Here is a 27521-nt window from a genome sequence, read left to right as displayed (position 1 = left end):
TCTAGTATTGATGAACTATTTTGTGATATTGGAGATATTAGTAAACCTTTTATTTTGTAAACAAAATCCATGAAATTTTTTTGATTTCTTACTCTAAATTTCACTACAAATCAAAAAAATAAACCATTAAAAGATAAATTGCGAAAATCAAGGTTAACACAGATTTACCCTAATGTAATTAATTAATTACCCTAATATAAGAACAACAATAAAAGAAAAAATATCTCTAAAGCGTTTGACAAAAATAACCTAAAATTGCAAACAATGTTCATCATTTTAAGACTAATCAAGTTAATTCAAGAACTTAAAGAACAAAACAATTTGTACATAGAAATGACATTGAAGGTAAAAGATTTCAAGAATCTATTGTTTTTACATAACATTCAACTCAATTTGTTGGAAAAACATGAAAAACAACACAATTTATTGGAAAAATCTTCCATTTCAATGGTTTCTTCACATAATCTTAAATCTTTATCATCTCAACATTTAATTTCCTTTACCCACCTGCAAATACCCAATCTTTTTCACAATTTCAACAAATTTTCAAGCAAAAAATGAGTTTATTATGTTACTTTCCAGTTTTCATACACATTCCCCATCATCTGATGAAATCTTATCTCCATCATCCTCCTATGGAATAAGAGAGAAAATAACATTGCGTTGCAGCTTTCAGAATTGAATAAATTACTTGAAGTTTTAGAGTTCAAGAGTCATGAGGAAGAAGAACAATTAACAGAATTCCTTGGTCCACAAAATTCTGTTTGCAAAAGAAACTCCACACCCATATCTATCGAGCTTCGATTTTCATGTGGAAGGAGAATACATGATTCAATTTGGGGAAAGAATTAGGGTTCTTAAGAATTGAAGTGGAAAAGGAAAAGAATTAGAAGAAATCGCATTTTAAAAGAGAAACAAATGCTGACTTAATTAACTCACGTGACTCCGCGTGCGGGTCAAAATAAAATTTTAACGGTCAACATACATAAACCGTCAAGTGGTAGTCTTTTGCAAATGTTTAGGTCACTTAATGTTGTTTTTTGCAAAAAAAATTAAATTAGGTAGTTTTTTGCAAAAGGTATTATAAATTAGGTAATTTTTTATAATTTTTCCTTTTCAAAATAATATAAAATAGGTGGAATATCATTTTTACATTATTAGAAAAAAAAACTTTTATATCAAAATTTTAAAATAATGTAAAGTGAGTGCTTTAATCAGTATTCCATATAATTGCAACTACCTACCTCTTTGATTTTTGAATTTAAAAATTATAGCATGGGAGTAAGTAAAAACTAAGAATTAAGAAGTAAAAGTCCTACCAACTACTCTATCTTATACTCCCTCCGAACTATTATAATAGTCCTATTTGCTTGGGCACGGTTATTAAAAATGGTGTGGGGTCCATTAAAAAGGGTAAATAGTGATGGGTAAGTAGTGAAGGGTAAGTAGTGATGGGTGGTTGGGTAAGTAAGGTATATAGGGGTATATTCGTAATTACTTGTGTGAACTAAGGATATTTAGGTAAAAAAAGATTAACAAAAATAGAAATTGGACAATTATACAGACTTTGCCAAATAAGGAAATGGGACTATTATAATGGTTCGGAGGGAGTAATATTTAGAATTGTCAGATTCTATATACAACGATCGTAGTTTTGTTAATTTTGAATTATATTTGGTTAAAGTTATTATATATTTGCTAATTTTTATCTCTAATGTAGATGTTATATGACTCTTTATTATTGAATAAGTTTTTTTTTTAAAAAAAAAAAAACTAAGAAGTACAAATAATGCTAATTGATCAACAATTATTGATTTCTTTTGCTATTGCGTTAGCGTATATGCATGGAAATCCTTTTTCAATGTTCCTTTTATTGAAAATAATTTTCAAAATATAAATAATATTTTTCATTTAAATAATTATCTATATTTAATCATAGAAGTACTTGATGGTATCTTTTGTAATTAGACATCTTTTCATTAGCATACATGCTATGCCATATTTGATATTTGGTCATTATTAGAGATCTAATGAATGCTTCTACCTTTTAATGTAATTTTTGTTGAAATTATTATTTCATTATTGCCATGGCATTAAAATTCACTGTTAAATGAATGTTTATTTTTTTCTCATAAATTTTTATCACCAATTAAAATATAATATGAATTTTATAAATAAAAAGATATTCACACTTGCACAATATATAGTTTTATCATAAAACTTTTTTTTATAAACATAGGGGTTGAATGATGTTGGAATGAAGTATTAAATTATTAAGGGAAATTCCACATCGTAGCATTTAGTTTTCATGAAATGCCAGTGGTAACACTTTTGTAAGATTTTTCCATATGGTAGCATCCATTTTATACTCTATCTAATTGTTGTAGCATTTTCCGTTAAATTCTTGTTAGTTTCTATTTAATTCATCATTTTGTAAGATTTTTCCACATGGTAGCATCTAGTTTTTGATCTCAAATGTTTAATTTACCATCTTAACGTTTAATTCACCGATTAATTTATCAACGCTCTTAAATGCTGTAACAATTTTATTTTTATTCAAATTAATGGCATTATAAAGTTCAAAAAGTACAAACACTAATAAATAATTCAAAAAAGCATTTAATAGTTCAAAAGGTGCATTCTAAGCACTAATACATATTTACTTAATGGTTACAATAAACATTTGAGAGCAAAAACTGGATGCTACCGTGTGGAAAAATCTTATAAAATGATGAATTAAACAGAAATTAACAAGAATTTAATGGAAAATGCTACGGCAGTTAGATAGTGCATAAACTGGATGCTACCACGTAGAAAAATTTTACAAAAGTGCTACCATTGGCATTTCATGAAAACTAAATGCTACCATGTGAAATTTTCCGATTATTAATTTGTACATTCATATATAAAGTTGTTACTGCTTTGAAAAAAAGTTTTGTCTTTCTATCTATATTAAATTTCATTATCATCCTATTAGAGATTTTTTATACTGACCAGATGATTAATTTTTATAATCTGCTTATTCTTCTATTACTCTTACTTTCTACAAAGCAACACTATAAGAATATCTCTCAAGTCACAATATGAAATTGTTTGGACTCTAATTTATCAATTTATTGTATAGAAGTCAAAATAATAGGTCTGTTCTAGACAAAGTAGCATTGTGCGGATAATTATTAGCTGTCTAAGTAGCAATAATTGTAGGTAAGTTATACAACTGTAGTTGTTAAATATTTAGCAGTCTAAATAGTTGTGTAAAATTAATATTATTCTGAAAAATTAGTTGTTATGGTAGCTGTTGCAATATAATTTATTGAAAAAATAAATAGTAAATTTTAAATTACTACTTTAGATTTTAAAACGATACAAATTTATAACGTTATGGGAACAACTATCTCACCACTAAACGTTTTTAAAATTGTTATGTTATTTTACAATAATATTTTTAAAAGTAGTCTTTTGATGTTAATAAACCCTTGACAACTAATACAACTATTACGTTGAAAATGTTGTATGTATGAGAAGTTTTTCCACATATTTTGGGTTGAATAATTAAGAGTAGTCTCTCTGTCTCTAAGATATTGTCATATTTTTCTTTAAACTTTGTACCTTTTATGTTGCTATAATTTTTTTATACAGAAACTTTATATGATTTTTTTTATTCATATCCATACATTTTAACTCACTTTTAATATCATTCTCATAATTCATATAGTCTCAGAAATTATTTATGTTCATGTAATATGTAATTCTATAACTATTGCAATTTAGTGAGTAGGAGAGCATTGATGATGTTAACTACTTAGCCACCTAAATGTTGTCCCAATCCAATTTGCTTATACGTCAAAGACACAATTTATTAGTGTTTATTCCACTTCCACCAAAACACCATTATTAATTCAATAAGTCTCTTTGATTTAGTATTTTATATGTTCCTTCTTACTTTCATCATATTTAGAAATTCAATTATTAATATCTCTAATAATATTTATCAAAAAAATTTATAAAAATTAGAAGTTAATAAACTTTGAATCGAAACGATCCAAACAAAATTTCATATGACTATGTTTTTTAACTTATAGACTATCGACAATATAAAAGTCTATTTACTTGATGAATACCACTAAAGTTAACTATGTTGCAAGTAAAAAAGATCAAAAGAAGTATTATTTTCATTTTACATCATTTATATTCTTAAAATAATAATCTACTAATTTCTTTTAATATTTGGGTAATTTTTTTTTTTAATATCATCTTTACATTCTTATTCTATTTTTATTTCGTTCCGAACAATTCATTTTTTCTTTGTTTAATACTGAAATATCTACTTTTTAAATAAAATAAGGTAAAATACTTTGCCTTTCTTTTATCTTTTCACAAATTGTTACATAAGACGATATCATAAACATGTCTATACTTGATTAAATAGCCTATCTAGTATTTCCTCTGTGGTCTAATGCACTAATTTAATCTTTTATATCGCTAATTATGTATAATAAAAAATTATAAAAATTTGATATAAGTAATCTTTGCATCAAGACGAATCAAACAAGATCTCACTTAATTATATTTTAACTTATAGATTAAAAATTAATCACAAATAAAAAAATAACTAAATAGTGTAAATATTTGCAATATTGTAAGTAAATTGAAATTATTTATAGTCCCTTCTCTTGTAGGGAGTACTCTAAAATATCTCGTCTGTATATAAACAAGATTTATATAGAGCGGAAATACCTCAATTATCTCAGGAAAAAAAATTGCGTTTTCTGCAATTCGCAAAAACTATAAGAAATTTCGACAAATTAGCGAAGCAATTCTTCAACCATTTTCGTGAATATGAAGATTCTGTCGTGAATTTTGATTGGAGCAATTTTCTGATTCAAATTGTTGTAGTTTTCCCGCCATTTGTAACCGTGAAGGTAAGCTCCTTGATTTCTCTATTTTGAATTTATTAAATTAATTATATGGAATGATGAGATTGTTTTTTTGGATGCAAAATGCAATTGAACAATTTGCTGATATAAATTAATTTTTAGGCCGTAAATTAGTTGGAAATTTAGTTGCTTCACGAGTTGGATTTTTTTTCTTTTTCTTAATTGCTTCAAAATTATTTGTGCTTTTTTGAGTTGAAACTATTGCTGCTGCATCTGTAAATTTGAGTAAGGATACGGTAAAATGCATGTTCTGCCTTTTTAACTGATACTAAATTTGTGCCTTTGTGAGATGTTGAATTGTGAATCATTGAGAGATTGTTAGAAGGTGAACAAAGTTAGAAATCGATAGTTGTTGTTGGAGTAAATATGCACTATAATTTGGATGCTATACATGGTCGAACATTTTGCACATGGTAATTGAATTGATGTTGCGTATATGAATTTTAGAATTCAGTATCGGATGGAGGATCTAGTCTTTGATCTTTTGGAAGTATTATTAATTTATTATTGGAAGTATCCAACATGTATACAAATCAATGTTTTGCTTTTCTATGCTTACCTACCATTGATTGTTTAAGTGGTGTATTTCTAAAGAATGCACAAACTTTATTGGGATATCCATACTTTGATGCTCATGAGCCTTGACCTTTCTCCTAGTCTGTGTTGGAGCCTAGCAAGGAATATAGACCTTGGTTTTTATATCATTCTAAATTTATTTTTGAAATCGGTCGGCTATACAAGATTGGGTAAAAGTTGGATCGGGTAGTTTTGAATACTTTTGTTTGTAGCTATCGTAACTATTACTTTTACCGAACAAAATTAATTTACCCAACTAATTAGAAGCTGATTATCTAGCATCTACAATTTTATATATATAGCCACCTATTGTTCTTACTTCTTAGACAACTAATAGCTACCCGCACAACTATATTGTGCCAAACATACCCCTTCTTGATCAGCTAATTTGTTCATCCTCTCTTGCTTCCCTTGTAAATTAGCTGTCACTTTTGGCATCAATATGGGCTGAAAACAGCAATTTTGCTTGCAAATGTCTGCAGAACATTAGTCTGCTACAAAGTCATGACATCTTCTTTACATTTCTCTTTTGGGCTACCATTAAGTGTTTGGCGTAAGGTAGTTGTTGGGGTGGCTGTTAGTTGTGGGTAGAGAGTTGTAAATTATGAGAAAAACTATTTGCATCACTTAGTGCTAATTAAACTGCTACGTTGTACTTTGTTGGACAATGATATTTATTTAATTGTGGTTTCACTTTATTAAACCACCACCAACTACTTAAAATGCTACGCCAAACATACCCTAGTTGCCGTTTCTTTTGAATGTGCTTTTGCATTTTCATTGTTTCATCTTGGGCAGTTATCATAATTCATTGCTTAATGCTTTCCTTTACTTGAAAGAGGAAAATGATAAAATTAAACAAGTTCAACATTTCAGTGCCTTTTAGAATGCGCCATTTTTTGTTTCCTGCTGAAGTTGTTTTCATCCTTTTCCTAAGTTGTTTTTAACTACACCTTGGACTATGTCATCTTTTTTACTCAATGAGCAGCCCTTTTTAATTTTGTAGATGTTAAAACATGCCTTGCAATTGGATTCCTTTGTGTTTTGACTTGGCTTCAAAAAGGGGATGATTCGTTGGCTATCCTATGATGATTCATGGCACAGTTTGTCTTCCAAGCCCAAGTTTTGTCTATAACCAATGACTTAACGGTTAGGCGCCCTACTTGTCAGTAGTGCTCCATCATTCTGTTATGATCTGCCTAATTAGATTAAACAGTAAAGCTGTAAATGAAATATTAAAATGGATAAATTGACATTATATTATAATATTGATAAAATAAAGGAAGATCAAGCAATTCGAGAAACTTGAGATCTCCCAACTGATTATAAACCCAACCCATAGTGTTTACTAAATTTCTGGATTATTATAACTCTAATTTCCCTTATTTATAATAAAACTACCTCTTAATACTAAATTATTCCCCAAGTCTTCCCTAACATGCTAATTACATAAATTACCCTTGGTAAGCCACTTATCCAAAAATACCAGTTTATTGCACATTCCAAGACTTACCCCAAAGCAAGACTCACATCCAATTTTCACTTTGCTTCACAGTTTGGGTAAACCTTAAAGTTGCCTCTCTTTCTTCCACTACTTTAAATAGATTATGTGTTTATTGACAGCTATAATGATTAGTTGATAGAGTATATAACATATCTTGGGGGTTTAATCATCAGTTTATGCTTTTAGTTGAGTGTTGTTCCTTGACATGGTATTAGAGCCAACATTACGGAAGGTCATGGGTTCGAATCTTATCCAGCCTCATTATCTCAAGTGGGATATTTTGCGTCATTTATGAGGGTATGTACAACATCAACCCTTCTAGTCCAAAAAGCCCTCGTGTGAGGGGGAGTGATACAATATATAACTTATCATAAAGTTTCAACTATCGACTTAAGCTTTTTGTTGAGTTAGTTCCTTTACATTTGTATTCTGCAGATTTCAGTGGAAATCGCGTTTTGCTTCCCTCAATTTCAGATTTGTTTACGTCAAGTCTGGTAATAATTTTCTGATTATGTTTTTCTTGCTTTTCTGTCTAGATAATATTTTAGATGGAGAGAGGACAGTAAGATGTCAGTCCAAGTTGAAAGCATATGCCCACTTGGCAGTGACATATTCTACGACATATTGAGGCGTCTTGATGGGGCAACTTTGGCAAGCGCAGCATGTACCTGTGCAGCGTTCTCCTCTATCTCAAAAGAGGAGCAAATATGGGAAAATGTATGCTCTTCCCTGTGGCCTTCAACCAACAGGGATGATGTGAAGAACTTGATCAGATCAATAGGTGGGTTCAGAAAGTTTTATGCCGACTGCTACCCTCTAATTGTGAATAAAGATCTAGCTTTAGTTCCATTGGATTTCTTTCTGGAATACCCTGAAGAATGGCCAGAAGCTGACTATTTTGAAGATTTTGAAGAATACGAAAGCAGCGCACCATCTGATGTTGTTTCCCTTGTTGATATAACATACAACGAGAAGCCAATCTTCTCGAAAGTCCTTTGGGGTATTTCCGAGTCAGATACACTAAACCGATGGTTCTATAATTCTCCATTCCACGTTAACCTTAGTAATTCAGATGTCAGTGACAACATGGAGAAAGTCATCATATCAGATGCTGATGGTTTGCCTCCAATCGAGTCATTAGATAATGAGAGAAAGGAAAGAAAGCTCTGGACGGAGCTCCAAGACAGATTAAGACTTAGTTGGATTGTTGTAAATAGAAAGGTTAACCGAGCAGCCAATGTTTCGAGTTTAATACCACTAGGAGTTCAGAGGCATTGGCCAGACGACAAAGATTTTCTTGTTCGGTTTGGTTCAGTTCTCCCTGCAGAAGATATTCTACCCTGTCAAGTGGTAGAATGCATTCTTGTAGTGAAATTCAGAATGTTCAACAACACTGACAGCGGCCGTGTAAACCTTGAGCTAACCCAAGTAAACATGCAGTTGGAAGACATGGAAGGTTTTCATGTTAATGGAAGAAATAGTTTGATGGTGCTGAAAAAGGCGCTAAGCTGCAGGAAGAGCAGGAACTATAGTGAAGTGCTCGAGTCTTGCAATTTGTATTCGAGAGTACGAAGTGAAATAAAGGAGGAGAAGATGAGAAACGAAAGCCGTGTTGATAAGATGTGCATCTTAAGTGGTATTGTAGCTATTGTAACTTTCTGGTTCTGCATCCTGTGAAATCATTTGTACAGTAACACACCTTTCTGTAAGTAAGATTTTGTTTTAAATTGTATATTGTACAACTATGGTTTTGTTCTGTATTATACTGGAAAATGTCAATCTTTGACTTTTTTTTGAGAAATAAAATTTTAGTATCAATTTCTGAACAAATTGAGCCCCACTACCCAGGATCAAAGGCTAGTGGTTCAAGAATGGTATGGTAAGAACCAAAACAGAATCCACAAACAACTATCAAAAACAACAATGTAAAAGGATTATGTTCACGGTCTAACCTATATGGTTTTTTTGCCTTCAAGAAAACTTCAACGGAGCTACAATGGAAGTATGATCACCAATTGAGAAAATGAGAGAAATTTAGAGAGGAATAGAGAAACACCAAGTAATTTAGAGAGAGAAAGAGAGTTAGAAACTAAGATATTCTAAATTATGTGATTAGGCCTATTTATAGTAAATAGGACCTAATCACTTACATGCAAGAACCTAGAAATACAAAAAGTCGAGTGAAAGCTAATATATCATGATCTAAAACCTAAAACCGAGTCAGCTTTTCCTTGGCTAGAGGAAAAGTCGAGTCGACTTTTACTTCTTCCTCCAAAATCAGTTTTGCCTTTTAATGCCCTTTCTTTTTATTCCAATTTTACCCCTTTTAAAAATCTTCTTTACTATGGCATTTTCAACATGGATTAAGGATCTAAGTCACACCTTTAATCATAACAATCTCCACTATGACTTGAGTCCGCAAGCCAATCATCCCAAACACGCCATACTAGCATCAACACCAAAAAAAAATCCAAAAGACATTATCAAGAGCTATCAAAAGTGTGTAAATCAAATATACAATTCTTGGTGAGAAAATCACATTCTACTTCTTTATGCAAATCACATGTATCACTTATAGATTCCACCTAAACTCCAACACTAGCAAATCACATACCAAAATGAGCAAGCCAAATCAAGTCTACTTATAGACTAAACTTGGCATATGGTAATGGTTTAATTATCATATCTGTCGAGTTGTCTTCCATTGCAATCTTGACCTAAGTTATCCTCTTCGACTCAACCTCATCACAAATGAAGTTATACTTATCGTCAATATGTTTGGTCCTCCTATGAAACGTATTCTGATTTCTAGCTATACATATCGCACTTTGGCTATCACAATATACACATACAAAACTCAAACTCAGACACAACTCACTTATGAGACCTTTCAACCACTCCACCTCTTTGAATAATTTCGTTGCCGCAATATATATCGCCTCGGTCGTAGATAGAGTTGTCACATCTTGTAGAGAAGGCATCCAAGTAATCTTTGTATCACCAAAGTGAATACTAAACCCGAGGTCGACTTTCTACCATCCAAGTCCCTCGCATAATCGGAATCACAATAGCTAATGAGCTTGGTCTTTTCTATTCCAACCTTAAGGCATACATCCAAATGTACCCTTCTAGTATCTAAGAAGCCATTTCATCACATTTCAATGTTGTTTCCCCGAATTTCCCATGTACCTACTCATCATGCTCACGACTTGAGCTATGTTGGCCTGAGTACACACCATAGCGTACATAATACTTACGACGACATTTGTGTATGGAACACCCTGCATGTCATCTTCTTCTTGCTTGGTCCAAGGGCAATGTTCTTTAGAGAACAAGAAGTGAGAACCAAAAGGAGTGGAGACAACCTTGGCGCTGTTCATAGAGAACCTCTTCAACACCTTATCTATGACTAAGATACAAGAACCCGATGTCCCTATCCCTACCTATCTCCATTCCTAGAATCTTCTTAATTAGCATCTCTAAGATCCTTTATGTCAAACTCCTTTAACAAGTAGTCTTTTAAATCCTCCACCTCAAGCATGCTTTTACAAGCAACTAGCATCTCTACATACAATACGACATAAATCAAGGACCTCGCACTAGTGCTTCGCATATAGACACAATTATCATATGAGCTTCGTGCAAAACCATGTGATAAAGAAATCAAACCTTCTATATCATTGTCTTGGAGATCGTTTCAATTCGTACAACCATCTCTCCAAGCGACACACATAGTCCCCCTTACCGACCATCTCAAAACCTTCTGATTGTTTCATGTAGATCTCATCGTCTAATTCATCATGGAGAGATGTTGTTTTAAATCTAATTGATGTAACTTCATGTCCTCCATCACCACCGAAGTAAGTAGGGCTTTAATTGAAGAATGCTTCACCACCAGAGAAAACTTCATGAAAGTTAATACCTTCAACTTGAGAATAACTTTTTGCAACTACTCTCGCTTTGTAGATGGGGACGAACTCGCTTAATAATCCTTCTTTCTTTTTGAAAATCCACTTGCATCCCACTATTCTCTTATTCATGGGAGATTTAACGATAGACTAAGTTTCATTCCTCTCAAGAGACTCCATCTCTTGTCACATGGCTCTATGCCACTTACTTTCATCTACCGTACCCATAGCTTCCTTGTAAGAACCTAGATCATCTCCACCTTCTACATCACTTGCAACCGTGAAAGAATAGGCCACATAATCACACTCCTCAATGTACCTTTTAGTTGACTTTACATGCCCCTTTGACCATTGCACATTATGAGATGTTGATTCCATTCGTTGATACATATCATTGTGAACCCTTGTATAGCTTTCGAAGCCATTGGAGACTCCATCTCCTCACAAGAATCATGTGTTGAACCAACATTGTTAATGACAACAATATCCAAAGGGCAAGAAACCATGGATAATTCATCAAATTTAACATCTCTAGAAATTATTATCCTTCTAGATTTCTCACACCATACCCGATAACCCTTGACATCCAATCCGTAGCTAACAAATATGCATTTTCTAGCTCTAGGTCTAAGTTTCCCCTTATTAACATTTATATATGTCGGACATCCAAAAATTTTCATATTTGAATAATTAACAGGAGAATACCATACCTCCTGTTATTTTTCTCTATCTTTCATTTCTTTTATAAGTGAGCATACTTTTTGTTTCTCAAGCAACGTGGGACAAAATGTCTTGCTACTATTCTCTTTCTTTTGTTTTATAAGGGAGCTTTATCTCAAATATTAATGATTAATAATGACTAATAAAAATTACTTATATAACTTTATGAAAGTGATTAATTACAACCTATTTATCAATGTGGAATAAAATCTATTTCAAATCATAAAAAAAAATGAAGTAATTTTTGACTTTTTGTAGATTCTTATATTGAATTTTTTTATTAAATTGTTTAATCATAATTATAAAATATATAAATATAATTTAAGCCAAGTATAACTAATGGCATTAAACATTATGGATAATATTTGTAAAATATAATTATGTTTTTATAACTCTATTAATGAGGTTACCACTGAATATATCAATGTGGGACAAAGTTATAAAATCATAAAAATTGTAGTTCTAGATTTCTTGTAAAATACCACATGATTTTTTTATTGAATTTATTAATTATAAAAACATAATCTAATAGATCGAGTTTTGATTATTGAACTTTGAAGTATAATTGATTTATATTTTATTATATATTATTTTATTATTAGTCTAATAGAGTAAAATATATTTTCATAGGCTTACCTTCTTGCGATCGGTGATTATACAATCGATTCTTCAAGAGTAGTTGGTTGGTAACACTCTTGGTAATATAGAGTGATTCCAACTTCTCCCAAATCCCTTTTGATGTTACCTCCTTTACAACTTCCCTTAAGAATTTATTGGAGACTGGAGAGGCTAAGTTGTATGGCGGATAAAGCTTTTGCATCCATATCTTTTTATTTAGCCTCACTAATATCAATGGGCTCTCTCATCACCTTCAAGTGTCTTATGAACACCATTTTGAATCAATATTACCTTCATCTTCACTTGCCATAAACTGAAATTTGTGTTCCTATCAAACTTCTCAATGTCTAACTTTATTGTTGACATCTTGGTTTTCAAATGGCCACTAATAGCACCTCAAATAATCCCAAATAACCATTAGCTCTTATGCCAATTGAAAAGAGAAGTGTATGCCTAACTCTAGGATCACAAGATGAAGTTTAAGTGAGTGTTTATGATGTGTCTTAGTGTTGGAAACAAACGTGCAAGTTAATGATGAATAACAATAACAAAGAAATAAACAAGACAAGAATTTTTAAATACTACTACATAATTGGTTTTAGGTAACACCCAAAAAGTGTAACCTAAAGTGCTTAAAGTGTTACTATAGACCTAAGGTAACACTTTTTTGGGTGCTACATCTGGCGGTGTTACCTATTCTCTTAGGTAACACTTTTACATGCCTATGGTAACACTTTTAAAAGTGTTATTTTAAATAACTTTAGGTAATACTTTTTTTTGCATATGTATCATTTTCATAGTGTTACTTATTATTTCTTATGTAACACTTTTTTATAATTAGGTGTCACTTTTTCATCTCATCAATTAATCTATTGTAACACTTTTCAATAATGTATCACTTTGAACTACTTTATGTAACACTTTGTTGAGGATTAGGTAATATTTTTTTCATATTAGGTGATACTTTTTCATTTAATCAATTAAAGCTAATGTAACACTTTATGATTACGTATCACTTTTAATAATAATAATAATAATAATAATTTTTTATTATAATAATAATAATAATAATAATAATAATAATAATAATAATAATGCCAAAATAAATTGAAATCAATCACTAACGGTATAATCTTAATCTACATCATTCATACATACATCATATATATCTATATATAATATGTTCGTAAGAACTTGATTATACAACTAAAATATACAAAATATATCTATATATGTTCGTAAGAACTAGATTATACAACTAAAATATACAAAATAAATTTATATATGTTCGTAAGAACTTGATTATACAACTAAACTACAAAATATAGTTTGAAACTAAATCTTTTATTGTTTTTTCTCATTGTGATCTATGTGTGCTTCTTACTCGCATGCAGCTTCATCATCACTGATATGATTTTTTCCAATCTCCCCTCTTGAACCTGTATCATATGTATGAAATTAAAGACCAAATCAAAGAAGCAATTAACTATAAGTGGAACCCCTATGAGTGACAAAACGAACACCACTCGATGACATTTAAAAACCACAACAAAAACGAACCAAATAAGCCTACAAAACAAACTATCCACAGAACCCAAAAAAACCTATCTAAAGCACCAGCTAAGTTTAATTATAAATTTACAGAAATTTTAGCAGCACCTCCTTTGTATTTTGAGCTATACCCATATTTTAAAAATAAAAGTTTCATCACAGAATCACAACCAGCTATATGACATTTCATACCACGTTAATATTTGAATAAACGTCGACCAAACAATTTCAAGTTTTTTTCATTCTAATTCAATTTCCAACAAATATGAAATCGACAACTAAGAACATATTACTATTAAATATATAAAAAGCATAAATAAATTGTAAGTGTATTTACCTGATGTCCTAGCATATATATTATCACTTGGTTAAACGATTCAGGAGGAAGATGTTGCTTAAACAACATCAACAATTGTGCCACTTGCCCTTCACAATTTCATCTTTACATAGTTGCAAAAATTCTTTAGGAACTATTACACCACCTAATGTAGCTTTATTACTCTTTCTTGTCGTTTCTTATTTAAGTTTTCTGGGTTCATTACTTCATGAAATGCGCTATCTCCATCAACTTTTAAATCCCGTTGTACCTCCTCCATCTTATCCTATAGTATAATTAAGATAAACATGTACCAACTATAAGTTTCTATTAAAATGCATACAACTAAGATGGCCAAAAATAAAACTTACAATGTTACTTTGAATAAGCTCGTATGATGTTTTGTAGGTTTTTCCTTCTTTTCTTTTTCTAGTTTCTTTGTACATAAGAGCCTGAGACGGTGACTTATTTTCTTCATCCATTTGTTGCTATCAAAGAATATTAATACATTATGAAGGCCAACAATCTTTTGTAATACCCTAATTCATGATTACTATCATGAAAAATATTTAATGAGTAGAATAGATAAAATAATAAAAAATTCAATTACCGATTCATATTCCTTTCTTGCAAAGCTCTTTGGACCCATAGTGTGCCTATCAATCTGATTCATACCACTTTCCTTCTTTCTTCGACTTTGTTCCTATATGTTATTCACAAAATAAAATATAAATTGTTGCATTATATTATTAGCTCGATAAATTAAAATTGATAAAACGGTATTTAAAAATTTTATATTGAGAATTAAAAAGAGATACCTGGATTTCATCCAAATTCCAATAATCAATTAAATCCTTAAAATGTGCTTCTGGAATTGAATCAGATGCATTTGCCAACCTATCATCATCGTTAGTGTATGCATTGAGAATTAAAGCATTTATCTCTTCGCCAAAGCATTCCAACTAATTGCAACACGGAATCTTTACCTTCATCAGAGATAATGTATTTTTTCTACATTAAGCATTACATCATTTAAAATAAAACAATATCATATCACAATACATAAAAAGAATAATACTTACCTTTACATAACTCCAAATATTGTCCTTGTTTTCAACACGATGCCAATTAAGCTTGTTTAATGGTGCAAAAGCAGAATTACGCGCTAAAGTCTCTAAAAACCGTGTAAACTTATCACCGTATGATCATCAGGACCAATAGGCTTCCTTCATTAAGAATGATAGGCTTACGATCATCTATTGTCCATTCATGCACATCTGTGCACATTGTTGGTCCTCTAGTTCGCTTCTCTCTTAAAGGTGCTACACAACAACATACAAAGATTATAAAACAATATGACTAAAGAAACAACATATAAATATAAAAGCTTTAATACGATGACAAAGAATAGTCTTCTACCCTCACTTTGCTCATTTTCTATTTCTTGGTTTATTAATGATCCGTCTCGCATGTCCAATAGGTGACTATTATAATCAAATTCGACATCTTCTCCATCCATGTCATCTCTATCACATTCATTTAAATCCATAATGTAATCATAATCTGTTTCAAAATCATTGTCAAATTGCTTCTGTTGTAAGTGACTTTCAAGTGATTTTGTTGAACCACCTTGATGCGATTTTTGCACAATAGATTGCTGTTGTGATCCACCATTATGTTTTTCTCTAAGTTATTTCTTTCTCATTCTTGCTTTCATTTGCATATAAGCACTAATTGAGCCGGGAGAAACCATTGATTTACCTTGACCCGTCTTTGTTTCGATACTTTGTTTCTCTCTCACTTGAACCTCACATTGCGTTTGACCTTGTGGTGGAACTCTCCCTTGTAGGACTAGCTTTGAGAGTCGTTTTTTATTGCTTTGGTGACTCGCCATGAAACTTTCTCTTAAAGAAAAAACTTTAAAAACATCGACATTGATAAAAATTAATGAAATAAAAAAAATAACATTTCAAAACGAAATCATGTGATAATCAAAATCAAAATGAAATCAAAAATACAATTACAAAACAATAAAAATGTAAAAAATCAGTTCTACAAACAAAATTAAAAAAAGATATGAAAGAAAAATCACTTACATTCACAAAAGAAATGGCGGTGAAAAATGATCGAAAATGGAGAAGAAAAAAAGCAACGAAATGGCAGAGGTTTGAATAAAGAAGCTGAACAATGGCGGTAAACTCATAAAATAATAGGAAAACAACGATAACAATTGGGAAACTGCGTGAACAGTAGGCTTAGGGCTTTTTGTATGCTGTCATGGCCTATTTTTTAGTGTAATAAAAACCCTTATGCTGGAATCAGTAAAATCGGGTCAAACTCGCAATTCCACCGAGTTTAACCGATTCCAGCGATTTTATAGGCCATTTTATCAGATTTCGATTTTATTAGCGATTCAACTCGATAGGTTAATTTAGGATCGTATGATTTTAAAATCCGAATCGCGATTTTGATAACATTGGAGACTAAAGACAGAAATTTACTTACCACAGATTTTATGGGAATGACGAGGAAGAACCAGCGGCGGGAAGATCACCAACTGTCAATTGGCTGACGCAGACGGCCGGTCGACTGGGTTGATTACGGCCAGTGACGTTGAATTGAAAGGGAAGAATGAAGGAGACGTACGGGTACGGTGATGATTCCGCGATCAGTTTCTGGGTTCAAAGGCAATTATCAGTTTTTGAAGGTGATGATTGTGGCGTTGATCTCTTGCTGCAGCAACATACAGTTAGGGATAGGATATTCCTGCAGGCGCCGGGCCCTTAATTTTGATTTATCTAGTAATAAGTTTTTTTTCCCTCTTCTTTAATTATTAGGTTTAATTATTTTTTTAATTAAATTTTTTTCCCTCTTTATTAAGATTATTATTAGATTGAACTATTTTTTAAAATTTTTATTTTTTCCTTTTATTTAAATTTTTTAGGGTGAATTAAATTCTTTAAATTTATTTTTCGGCCTCTTCTTTAATTAGTAGTGATAATAAATTTTGAAAAATTAATTTACTAGCTTGCTAAAATATTAAAAAATAGTTTAGATTATTAATATTGAAAAAAAGGATTAAACTAAATAAAAATTCTCAATAATAATAATTTTTTCAATTTTAATTTTAAAACTAAAAAAATAAAAATAATAATTAAGTAAATTACAAACGGGTTACTAATATAAAAAGTGTTACTTAATAATATTACTAATATAAAATATGTTATATTTAGCGTTACCAATTTTTAAAGTGCATGTGTTACCTATTTGATGTGGAAGTGTAATAGGACCGTTTTAGAGTGTATGAGTTAGCTTAAGAACAAGCTCAACAAGGAACGAAACAAGAGAACACCCACGCAACTTAGAAACTTATTCTAGATTGGATGGTTTCTTTGAGCAGCGAAAATTCACTAAGTATTTTAAACTCTCAAAGCTTTTACTCTCAAACACTAAGTAATAAGAATAAAAGGGGCGTGCAACACAAAGTAAGCACAAAAAAATTCACAAAGAAAATCAGAATTTTGTTTTCAATCTCACTTGCCTAAAATGCATGGCAATGAGTTTCTTTTATACTAAAAATAATGCAAGTGTTACAAGCCTTCAAGTAAAGCATGGATCGTAGCTTGTGTTGTAGGAACCATAACTTGATGATCTTGGACTTAGTGGACTGAATTCTCATCACTATTAGAGTTACTAATTTATAAAGTATTACATATCAGTGTTACCAATTCTTAAAGTGTTACATCTTAGTGTTATTACTTATTAAAGTGTTACATACTAGTGTTAGCAATTTTAAAGTGTTATATATTAGTGCTACCAAATTTAAAAGTGTTACATATAAGTGATACCAATTTTAAAAGTGTGATTGTGTTACTTAAAGATAAAGTATTACAAGCGTATTACATAATATCTTCAAGAAGTTGAATATCAGAATGTGTTACCATTATGTGTTACCTAAAGTCATTTTTGTACTAGTGAAAGTGGTTTACCAATATAGGGCTACATGCACCATTAAAGCCTAAAATTATATGATGTGTTTAAAAGAGAAGATACAAAGTTGAGAGGTATTACAATGAATGTTTAATGTAAGAAAGAGGAGCTAATTTAGGGAGAAACTAAGCAAGGGATAAAGCCTTTATAAATGAGACTTTAGTGCTCTTAACTAAGTGTAGGTATTTATAGGAGAAATAAGGGCATCAAGTGGGATATCAAAACCCACGGGAGAAACTGTTCAAAACAAAAGCAGTTGAGGATTGTACCTTGTGCTCGTTCGAGCACAGGGGAGCAGTGAGCTTCTGGCTTCATTTCTTGCTTTACAACGTGTCCTTGGTCCCCATCTTCATCAATGCTCAATGCACTCCAAACATCCATTAACACTTATGGCCCGTTTGGTAAGTAGTAATAAACGGTAGTAATGGGAATGAAAAACTAGTGTAATTTTAGTTGAAAAATCTTTTTACTACCTTGATGAACATGCTTCTCCAACTCCAATCATCTCATATTCTTTATAAAATTCATTTCAATGCATTACCATTAGGAGATGTGGTATTAGGTGGTAATGGAAATTTGTAAATAAAAAAACTTATTTGTGATCAAAGTTTCATTACCATGGGAATGAAATAAAATTTTTAATGAAATTTTACACTATAATTCATTCCTATTACCACCATTTAGAACCACTAACCAAACGGGCTGTTAGTATAATGTACTAGTGTACTCATTTCATTCCCATACAACCAATTACAAGTTTTTCCTCACTAACACACATGATTAAGACTCTTGATCATAATTTTGATTACTTAGTGAACTAAGTCATGAATAATTTTAAAAATAGAAAGATCATTTATGTAATGAAAAATATAGAAAAAATATAATAGACAAAAAATAGAGAAAACTCTGTGAATAAAATTGGTATACAACTAAGACTCTTTTTAATTCACCATTATAAAAATAAGTAATGAGTAAAAATAAGTTTTAATTAGAAATAAAACTGTTACAATTAGTAAAAAACAGTTACAATTAATAAAAATTATTTTTAATCAGTAAAAATCAATAATTTACTAAAAATCAGTTACAACTAGCAAAATTTAATTTCAATTAGTAAAAATCGATAAAAATAAATTTAATTAGTTTCATAAAATTTAATTAGTTTCATAAAATTAATTTTAATCAATAAAAATTAATTATAATTTATAACTAAAAATCAATTATAATTGATAAAAATCAATTTTAATCAATAAAATCAGTTGAACCCAACATGATAATGTAGTTTAAATGTTTAATGTAGTTGTTAGAATAAAACCCACCGACTAAATTTGGGACAAAACTGCAACGATTTCCGATTAAAGTCGCAATAACCAATATAAAAATAGTATTTAACAATTTTTAATAAATTCTTCATTTCTTGGCCACACTCCTCCAAACAGTCCCACTCTCTCCTCTCACTCCTTCAAAATACACTAAAAAAGGTAACACTTCCATTAACCGCCATGAATACTACTACTTTGCTTTCTTCTTACCCATCTCTATTATTCTTCTCTTATCTTACGATTCAAACCTCCTTACTCTGTCTTTTCTTAATAAGGTTCCCATTTCTTTTTCCTATTTATTAACCCATTTACGTTCCTTTCTTGTATTACTCACTTCCCCAAACCCTTTTTTATCCTTTAAAAAATGTCCAAGCTTCAATCTCAAGAAGAAGTAGATACCCATCAGAGTATTCTTCTTGAAATGGAAGTTTTTAATAAGTTTAAACGGTTTAGATTCTTTGAACCTTCAGTTAACATTATAGGGTTTTTTGTCGTCATTGTTTGTGCTATTTGTTGTTTCTTGTATTTAGATTATAGAGGTATTGTTAGTGGGTTGCATTTTGGTTTTGATTCTCAGAGGTTTCAATGGCTGCAAAATGAACCCATTTTTGATTCAAGTAAAAGGGTTGAGTTTTTGAATGAAATGGGTAAAGATTGTGATGTTTTTGATGGGGATTGGGTTTGGGATGATGATTATCCTTTGTATCATTCTGAAAATTGTGAGTTTATGGATATTGGGTTTAGGTGCTCTGAAAGTGGTCGTCCTGATAAGTTTTATACTAAGTGGCGTTGGCAGCCTAAACATTGCAATTTGCCCAGGTACCTGTTTTATTATCTAAGTTTTATTTTCTAAATTTTTACTTGGATATCAAAATTTCTTTTTATTCAATTGGTAATGTTGTGTTTGTATTATTATTGGTTAATGGGTATTAAATGGTGGTAATGAAAATAAGTTTAAATATTAATTTTTTTGAAAATTCGATATGTCATTTCCACAGTAACGAATCTCTAATCCTCAAACATGTTTTGATGAAAATGGGTTATGAAATGAGTTTAAATATTAATTTGATGAAAATTCGATATTTCATTTCCACGATAACGAAGTTCTTGTCCTCAAATGTGTTTTGATGAAAATGTGTAACTAAAAATGAGTTTAAATGTTAATTTTGATGAAAATTCGATATTTCAGTTAGACATGTTTTAATGAAAATGTTGTTAGATGGTGTATTAAATGGTGCTAATAAAAATGAGTTTTTAGTATTAATTTTGATGAAAAATTGCTATATTACATGGTAAGTATAAAACCTTTCAAGTGGCAATGAGAAAAAAGTTTTTAAAGAACAAAAAAAAATTGTGAAGAAAAAAATGTTTATAGTAGGACAAACAACTTTGTGATAATTTTTCTGTTATTACTAACAATCAAATAAATCACGAATAAAAACTATTTTATTTAAATTTATTTTTAAGTTTGATTTAGTTAGTCTGTTTTATGTCAATTAACTTTGTTGGTAAAGAGTGGTGTATATAACATACTGTGAGTTCCGATAATCAGTTAAATTTTAATATTACCACTAAATATAAAGAGGATTAGTTTCATATTTGTAGCTCAAAGGCTATTGTTTAAGGAGTGTGATCAACATATTTAAGAATTTTATCTAAATACTTAAAGGAGTGCTAATCACAAATCGTAATAAGTGAATTATGGTTGGTTTTGGGCTTTTCTTGGGTAAAATTTAAGTGAATTGAAAATTCAAAAAGCAAATTAACTAGCGAATTATGTTACATTGCTATTGGTAAATGTGGGTATAATTGATATTTACTTTGTCCTTCTCATTTAACGTTATTTTTCATTTTGATTGTCTCTTTTATTTTAGATTATTTTTATTTTCAGATCTCTAATTCTTATATTTTAACTTTCTTTTAATAAACCACAAATTATAATTGTGGAATTAGAACCACAAAAAAATTTGGGCAGTTTGGTGTACTTAGCTCGTGTATCCTGTTCTTTTCATTTGTTTATATTTGGGTAATTCACCAACTGTCATAATGTCCCTTATTAAATGAATTGTGTCAGAATACATACTTGTGGTTGTGGGCTTTTCATTTTGTATTTGTTTGGTATGTAATATGTTTAGGGATTTCTTTAGCCACTAGCTTGCTTGTAGTAAAGGAAGTGAAATTAATAAAACAATGCTTGCTTTGATTTGTGTATCTAAGCTCTTGTTATCAACTGTTAGCCAATCATATTATGGTTGAAATCTTGTTACTAAAGGCTGACTCTCTTTTTCAATTTACTTTATTATGCTTGTTTTGGTTTTTAAGTGCATCATTTCTTATGTGTGGTGGGGTTAGTTGAGCTCATACACCCACATGTGAAAGCACTAAGTTAAAAAAAACTTGCAAAAATCTGATATATTGTATAAATTTATATGTTTATATATATGAAAAATTTACCGAGAATAATCTAATTTTTTTTTTATTTTCTATATAATAATTCCACCTATTGATTAATCATGAATAATGTATGTGCTTAGAGTAAACTCGGTTTACCAGATGACCTGCTATATTAGATAATTACCAAAAAAGTAAACTGAAAATCAATATGAAATTAGAGAAAATTTTTTAAAATTTACAACATAAAATATTTAGAATAATAAAAAAATAAAAATTTTAACATTTTTTGGACATTTTATTTTAATTTATCAATTTTTTTTTTAAAAATAAAACTTGCTATAGCAAGTCATTTTATTTCCGAGTTTACTCTAGGAAGATATCTCATAAAGTTTGGATAATTCATGGTTAATCAATTGGTGGGATTATTATAGGAAAATTATGAAAATATTTGATTATTCTAGGTAATTTTTCATATATATATATATATCGGATATTTTCCATATTTACTACTCCCTTTGTTCCTCTCATGTTTCACAAGTTATAAAAAAGATAAAATTTAGTGGAAAGTAAAATTGAATTAGAAAATAAGACAAAAATAATTGGATGATAAAAATAAACGTTAAGATGGGAGAGAGTATAAGTTTGTAGATGAGATTAAATAAAAAAGAATGAGATCATTGCCAAAAAACAAGTATAAAACCACTGGGACGAACTAAAATAGAATGTGGTGCAAAATGAGAGGAACCAATCGAGGGGCTAGTAATTTGTGCTCTCACTAGTTGGTGGGTATATAGTGTAGTGTTAACATGAAAATATCGTTTTTAATCCTCTTAAACTATTCAAAGAAATGGTGCATTTTAGTCAGAAACATTATAAAGTTGTTCTTTTCCTTTTTTGGCTTTTGGGAAAGATCTTATCTTGTTCATACTGTTATTGATATAAAATGCAATCTGATTTGTAATTTCTGTTGGCTGATTAACATGACCAGATTTGATGCAAGACTGATGTTGGAAAAGATAAGGAACAAACGCATAGTTTTTGCAGGAGACTCGATAGGGAGGAACCAGTGGGAATCACTTCTTTGTATGCTTGCATCTGCTGTTCCTGATCAGAAAACAATCTATGAAGTAAACGGACATCCTATTACAAAACACAAAGGATTCTTAATCTTTAAGTTTGAAAACTATAATTGCACAGTTGAATATTATCGCTCTCCTTTTCTTATCTTGCAAGGACGACCCCCTGCTGGAGCCTCAGTAACCGTCAGGTCTACATTAAGATTAGATGAGATGGATTGGAATTCTGTTAAGTGGAAGGATGCCGATGTTCTTATTCTCAACACCGGACATTGGTGGAACTACGAGAAGACTCTTAGAGGGTAATTGAATCCGAATCTTATTTGCATGTTTTTGGCCTTGCTGATCCCTATGTCACTTAGACTCGAGTATTGATGTCGGATAGGGGTATGTGTTCACGTGTCGGATATGTCTAAATATTCAATTTTACGCCTAAAAAGAAGTATTTTTGTGTCATATCAATATCCGAACATCAAGGATTAGACACGGATACGTGAAGCAAAATGAAGAGTCCAGTAGGTTGATCTTAGGTCTTGTCTGACTCTTTAGCTTCACATTCAGCTCTTGCCTCGTTTCTTGCTTTGGGTTTCTTTAATTTAAATCGACTTTTCGCTACAAATATATATTTTAGTACTTCCCTGCCAAAATAACAAACCAAAAATATAGTATCATGAGCTCAATCCAAAAGAAAATCATGTATATAGATTTTTAAAGTTTATTTAGAGAGTAATTTTAACAGCCCATTTGGTAACCGGTACTAAATGTTGGGATGGTAATGATTTATAGTTTAAATTTTCATGATATTTATCATGTCATTTCCATGGTAATGAAAGTCTGATTAAAGATTTTTCTTCCTCAAAAGTTTCTACAACCTAATACCACATGTTTAAATAGTAATGCACTAATGCTGAAGAAAATGAGAATACCGAAAGAGTATAACCATGAACATTAAACTTGCCAAGGGATATTCCTACCAACATTATACTAATTTTTAATTACCATTTTTTCACCATTTTATACCGTTTTCCAAACGAGTCGTAAGTAACTGCCTCTATGAGCTTGATATTGTAGCCTACAGAAGAATATATTTGTATAAAAAATACTCTATTTTTGATGGCCATAAAATAGTACGTGTTGAACAGGCCACGTGGACGCGTCTGGAATATATAGTATGTATTGTGCCAGACTTCTGTCATTTAGCTGTTGCACTGTATGTTCAAGTGCCTAGGTTTGTAATGTGTTTGTCAATTCTTCAAGTTTGATGCGGCCTCATCTAATGAATTTTCGAAAATTTCTGAATCAAAGCCACATATACTCCGAGATACTTGCACAAGAGCTGACACGTTGGAACTATAAACTTGTCTCGCAGAGGTTGTTACTTTCAACTTGGGGCAGAAGTGAAAACAAATGTTAGCGTAGATGGTGCCTACCGCAGATCCCTGGAGACCGTCCTTGACTGGATTGAAAACGAAGTAAATACAAGCAAGACTCATATTTTCTTTCGCACCTATGCGCCTGTACATTTCAGGTTTGTTATTTTCTATTAAATATGTTCCTAAAATCATAGTGTTGTCGATCGCGGTGTAACGGAACGCTGATGTTATAATCATAGAGTAAAACATGGTAGTATTGTATCGCATCGGCCACGTCGTAAAGATTTTTAAAATAAACGAACTGATATTTCCCCATTGTAAAGGTGTAAAAAATACCGCGTTTTGGGCGACCGATATTTAGGTGATATGATAACAGCATCACTCCCTTTACCACATCAGCATTCCGTTACCGTGATCGCGACCATTACCGCATTTTTACACTATGGTGGTGACAGGAATGATGCGGTTATCATAATGTCTAAATATCGGTCAAAACCATAAGATATCCCTTAATGCGGCCCAAAACGCGATTTTTTTACACCTTTACAACGCGGGAACGGAAAATGTCGGTTCGTTTGTTTTGAAAACCTTTACAGCACATCCGATGCGATGCGATATGGCCGTATGCCTAAAATTTCATTTATTTGTCGTATTTTAGATTAAGTATTATAAAAATTTTTACTCAATTCAGCTTTAAGTACCCTAAAATGGCAGGATTTGATTAAATTGTGTTTTTTTGCACCTAATGCAATGCCATTGATTTGATTAAACTGTATCTTCATGCTAAAGAAAGCACTACTTTATCCATTCTTTTGCTGAGGATGTGGTATCGTCTGTCTTCTAAACTTTTCTACCAAATTAAATCTAATCTTTGTAATTGTTACTTAAAGAGTACTCATCTGATAAGTCATTGCTCATGAGATGATAGTATTAATAATAACGAAATAATTCATCTTGTATGACTTAGCACATTTTTATAAGGAAAATAACAGTTTATAATACAACTTTTTGTCAATTTTCCGATAATAATACCAACTTTTGATTAATCATGAATAACACCACTTTAGGATTTTTTTTTCCTACACTAGTACCAACTTTAGTTTATTAACTAATTTACCAATTTTTTTGTCATATAATCTTCCTACAGTTTGATTTTTGACATGTTAGGGAGGTTCTAGGGAATTATACCTTAAGTTGATATTATTTATGATTAATCAAAAATTGGTATTATTCATGATTAATCAAAAGTTTGGTATTATTATAGAAAAATAAACAAAAACTTGTATTATTCTTGATAATCTTTCCTTTTTTTAAATGAACACTTCTAAATTGTAAGTGATCTCTTTGTATATGACCCAATAGAGATGGTGTCATAGTCTCTATTAAGAATTTGTGTAACGAAAATTACTTTGTCCTTGCTCTTTTGACACTGCACACAATTAAACACTGCAATTAACGAAAATTGCGTTTCTGGCAGAGGTGGTGATTGGAAAACTGGAGGATCCTGTCACATGGAAAACCTCCCAGAGCTCCAAGATTCTCTGAGCTCGTCCAAAACATGGCCGAAACTTAATATAGCCACTCAACTATTAGCATCCCGGAGTAATCAGCCCAAACTTAGGGACATAAGTGTGCTGAACATTACGGCAATGTCTTCTAGAAGGAAGGACGGTCATTTGTCGTTGTATTACCTGGGTCCTACCGCAGGACCAGCATCCATTCACCGACAGGATTGTAGTCACTGGTGCCTGCCTGGGGTTCCTGATTCTTGGAACGAGTTGCTATTTGCGTTGCTACTCAAACATGATGTGTCGCACACGTGGAATTCGACATCTCGAACGCAGGATGTATGATATACAAATGCATATTGCATTGGAGATTTTGCAGGGGAATACAGTGAGTGAATGCTAGAGGCAACATCTGACTCGTAAATAGTTATAATTTTTGGTTATTTATATAGATTGTAAGAAGTGAGAGGGCCTAATGAACTATGGAATGTGCACTATTACAATGTTTGTATTATGAGGTGGATGTAATATTTTGTAACGTGATTACGATTACTAAATAAAATTCGAGTTTTTTTTCCGAAATACTGTTCTACTTGTACCAAATAGCGAGAGTTGTTGATGATGAATGAGTGAATCAAACACAACATTACGAATACGCAAAGATCTTCGAGTCATGAAATTGGTGAGTTTAACATCCTCGTATTATCTTCACCCTGGTTGCAACACCAACCTAATAACCTAATTGTGTCTTCGGTAGTTCTCCGAGGTGAAAACTATGGTCAATGGGCTTGATTGGTCCGTAATGCTTTTAAGGCCAACAACAAACTTGGATTTTTTGATGGAATTATATCCCAACCATCATCTAAGGCTTGTTTTGTTGGTGATTCATATCCAACTATGACATGTGTATTTTTTTATTTATAAGGGGACATAAAAAAAGCAAACATACATGATGACCATGTGTTGAAACATGTTGTATATTGGCTTGAGGATCAATGTAATGTGACTGATTTAATTTGGGTTAAGCATAAGAAGATTTGTTCTAACTAATTTCCACAATAATACATTCACTAAAATTCTCTTAGGACAGTCATCAATGTTTAAAAATATTAGGAAATTAAATATAAAATCCGAGTAAAAGTAAAATAACAATTTATTTGATTGAAAAATGAATAGTAAAACTTTTGTTCTTGCTTTTCATAGTTAATAAATAATAGATATTTAAAAAAAAAATTATGATACAAAAATACCAAAACTAACCGTTTCATCCGCTAACATTTTCTTAATTAGATCCCTTTAAGTGTTATTTAGGTAAAAAAATTCTCAAAAAGAAATAAGAAAAAGAAAGTTTTTTTCATTTCAAAATAAAAAGGATTTGGTGGTTCTCGCATTAGAGTTAATTTTCAAGTTGAACTTGTTCATCTTTTCTTTTTTATATATAATATTTCCTTCATTTCAATGACTTTATCCCATTTCATTTGAGCACGTATGCCAAGATATATACTGAAATTTTAATATCTCTAACGGTGTGTAACCCAAAATTATAAAAAATTGATATTAATAATCTTTGCATTAAGACGAATCAAAATTAGATTTCACTTGATTATGTTTTAAATTATAGATTGATAATAAAATAAAAATTAAGAGTAAAGTGTCAATAATGTCAAAAAAATCAAATGAGACAATTAGTACAAATTATTGAAAAAAAAAGATTTTATTAATTTTTTTTTT

General features: G+C 30.8%; 2 protein-coding genes and 1 long non-coding RNA gene across 15 annotated transcripts; 2 read left to right on the top strand and 1 right to left on the bottom strand.

The window, feature by feature from the left end:
• Positions 1-4693: 4693 nt before the first annotated feature.
• LOC130816624 (probable F-box protein At2g36090) lies at positions 4694-8857 on the top strand. 2 transcript variants are annotated; one of them, XM_057682862.1, is made up of 3 exons: positions 4694-4922; positions 6520-6662; positions 7554-8857. In XM_057682862.1, the coding sequence occupies exon 3, from the start codon at positions 7585-7587 to the stop codon at positions 8692-8694; it is 1110 nt and encodes a 369-aa protein (XP_057538845.1). In that variant the 5' UTR covers positions 4694-4922; positions 6520-6662; positions 7554-7584; the 3' UTR covers positions 8695-8857. The 2 variants fall into 2 exon arrangements, with proteins under 2 accessions (XP_057538845.1, XP_057538843.1); XM_057682860.1 differs by lacking the exon at positions 6520-6662 and having other exon boundaries at positions 7554-8856.
• Positions 8858-13359: 4502 nt separating this feature from the next.
• On the bottom strand, positions 13360-16925 carry LOC130816558 (uncharacterized). Of its 12 annotated transcripts, none has more exons than XR_009043138.1 (8): positions 15760-16920; positions 15550-15656; positions 15213-15452; positions 14949-15116; positions 14741-14833; positions 14502-14618; positions 14152-14416; positions 13360-13702 (listed from the first exon to the last, which is right to left on the bottom strand). It is a non-coding gene; the product is annotated as an uncharacterized LOC130816558 (long non-coding RNA). The 12 variants fall into 12 exon arrangements; XR_009043132.1 differs by having other exon boundaries at positions 15556-15656; XR_009043156.1 differs by having other exon boundaries at positions 15556-15656; positions 15892-16920.
• A 2543-nt stretch (positions 16926-19468) lies between these two features.
• LOC130816542 (protein trichome birefringence-like 10) lies at positions 19469-26430 on the top strand. The gene is made up of 4 exons (XM_057682859.1): positions 19469-20258; positions 22822-23211; positions 24279-24437; positions 25760-26430. Exons 1-4 carry the CDS (start codon positions 19804-19806, stop codon positions 26133-26135), a joined length of 1380 nt encoding a protein of 459 aa, XP_057538842.1. The 5' UTR covers positions 19469-19803; the 3' UTR covers positions 26136-26430.
• The last annotated feature ends 1091 nt before the right edge of the window (positions 26431-27521 follow it).

Source organism: Amaranthus tricolor, chromosome 1 (assembly GCF_026212465.1).
Source record: "Amaranthus tricolor cultivar Red isolate AtriRed21 chromosome 1, ASM2621246v1, whole genome shotgun sequence".
NCBI lineage: Eukaryota > Viridiplantae > Streptophyta > Magnoliopsida > Caryophyllales > Amaranthaceae > Amaranthus > Amaranthus tricolor.
This window is presented reverse-complemented; position numbering and strand designations above follow the sequence as displayed.

What these genes read in the sequence shown, in the direction of transcription:
- LOC130816542 (XM_057682859.1), top strand. Translation starts at nt 19,804, where the DNA reads ATGTCCAAGCTTCAATCTCAAGAAGAAGTAGATACCCATCAGAGTATT. An exon ending in TACGAGAAGACTCTTAGAGG is followed by an intron (nt 23,212 to 24,278) that starts GTAATTGAATCC and finishes CTTGTCTCGCAG; the next exon opens with AGGTTGTTACTTTCAACTTG. An exon ending in TATGCGCCTGTACATTTCAG is followed by an intron (nt 24,438 to 25,759) that starts GTTTGTTATTTT and finishes CGTTTCTGGCAG; the next exon opens with AGGTGGTGATTGGAAAACTG.
- LOC130816624 (XM_057682862.1), top strand. Translation starts at nt 7,585, where the DNA reads ATGTCAGTCCAAGTTGAAAGCATATGCCCACTTGGCAGTGACATATTC.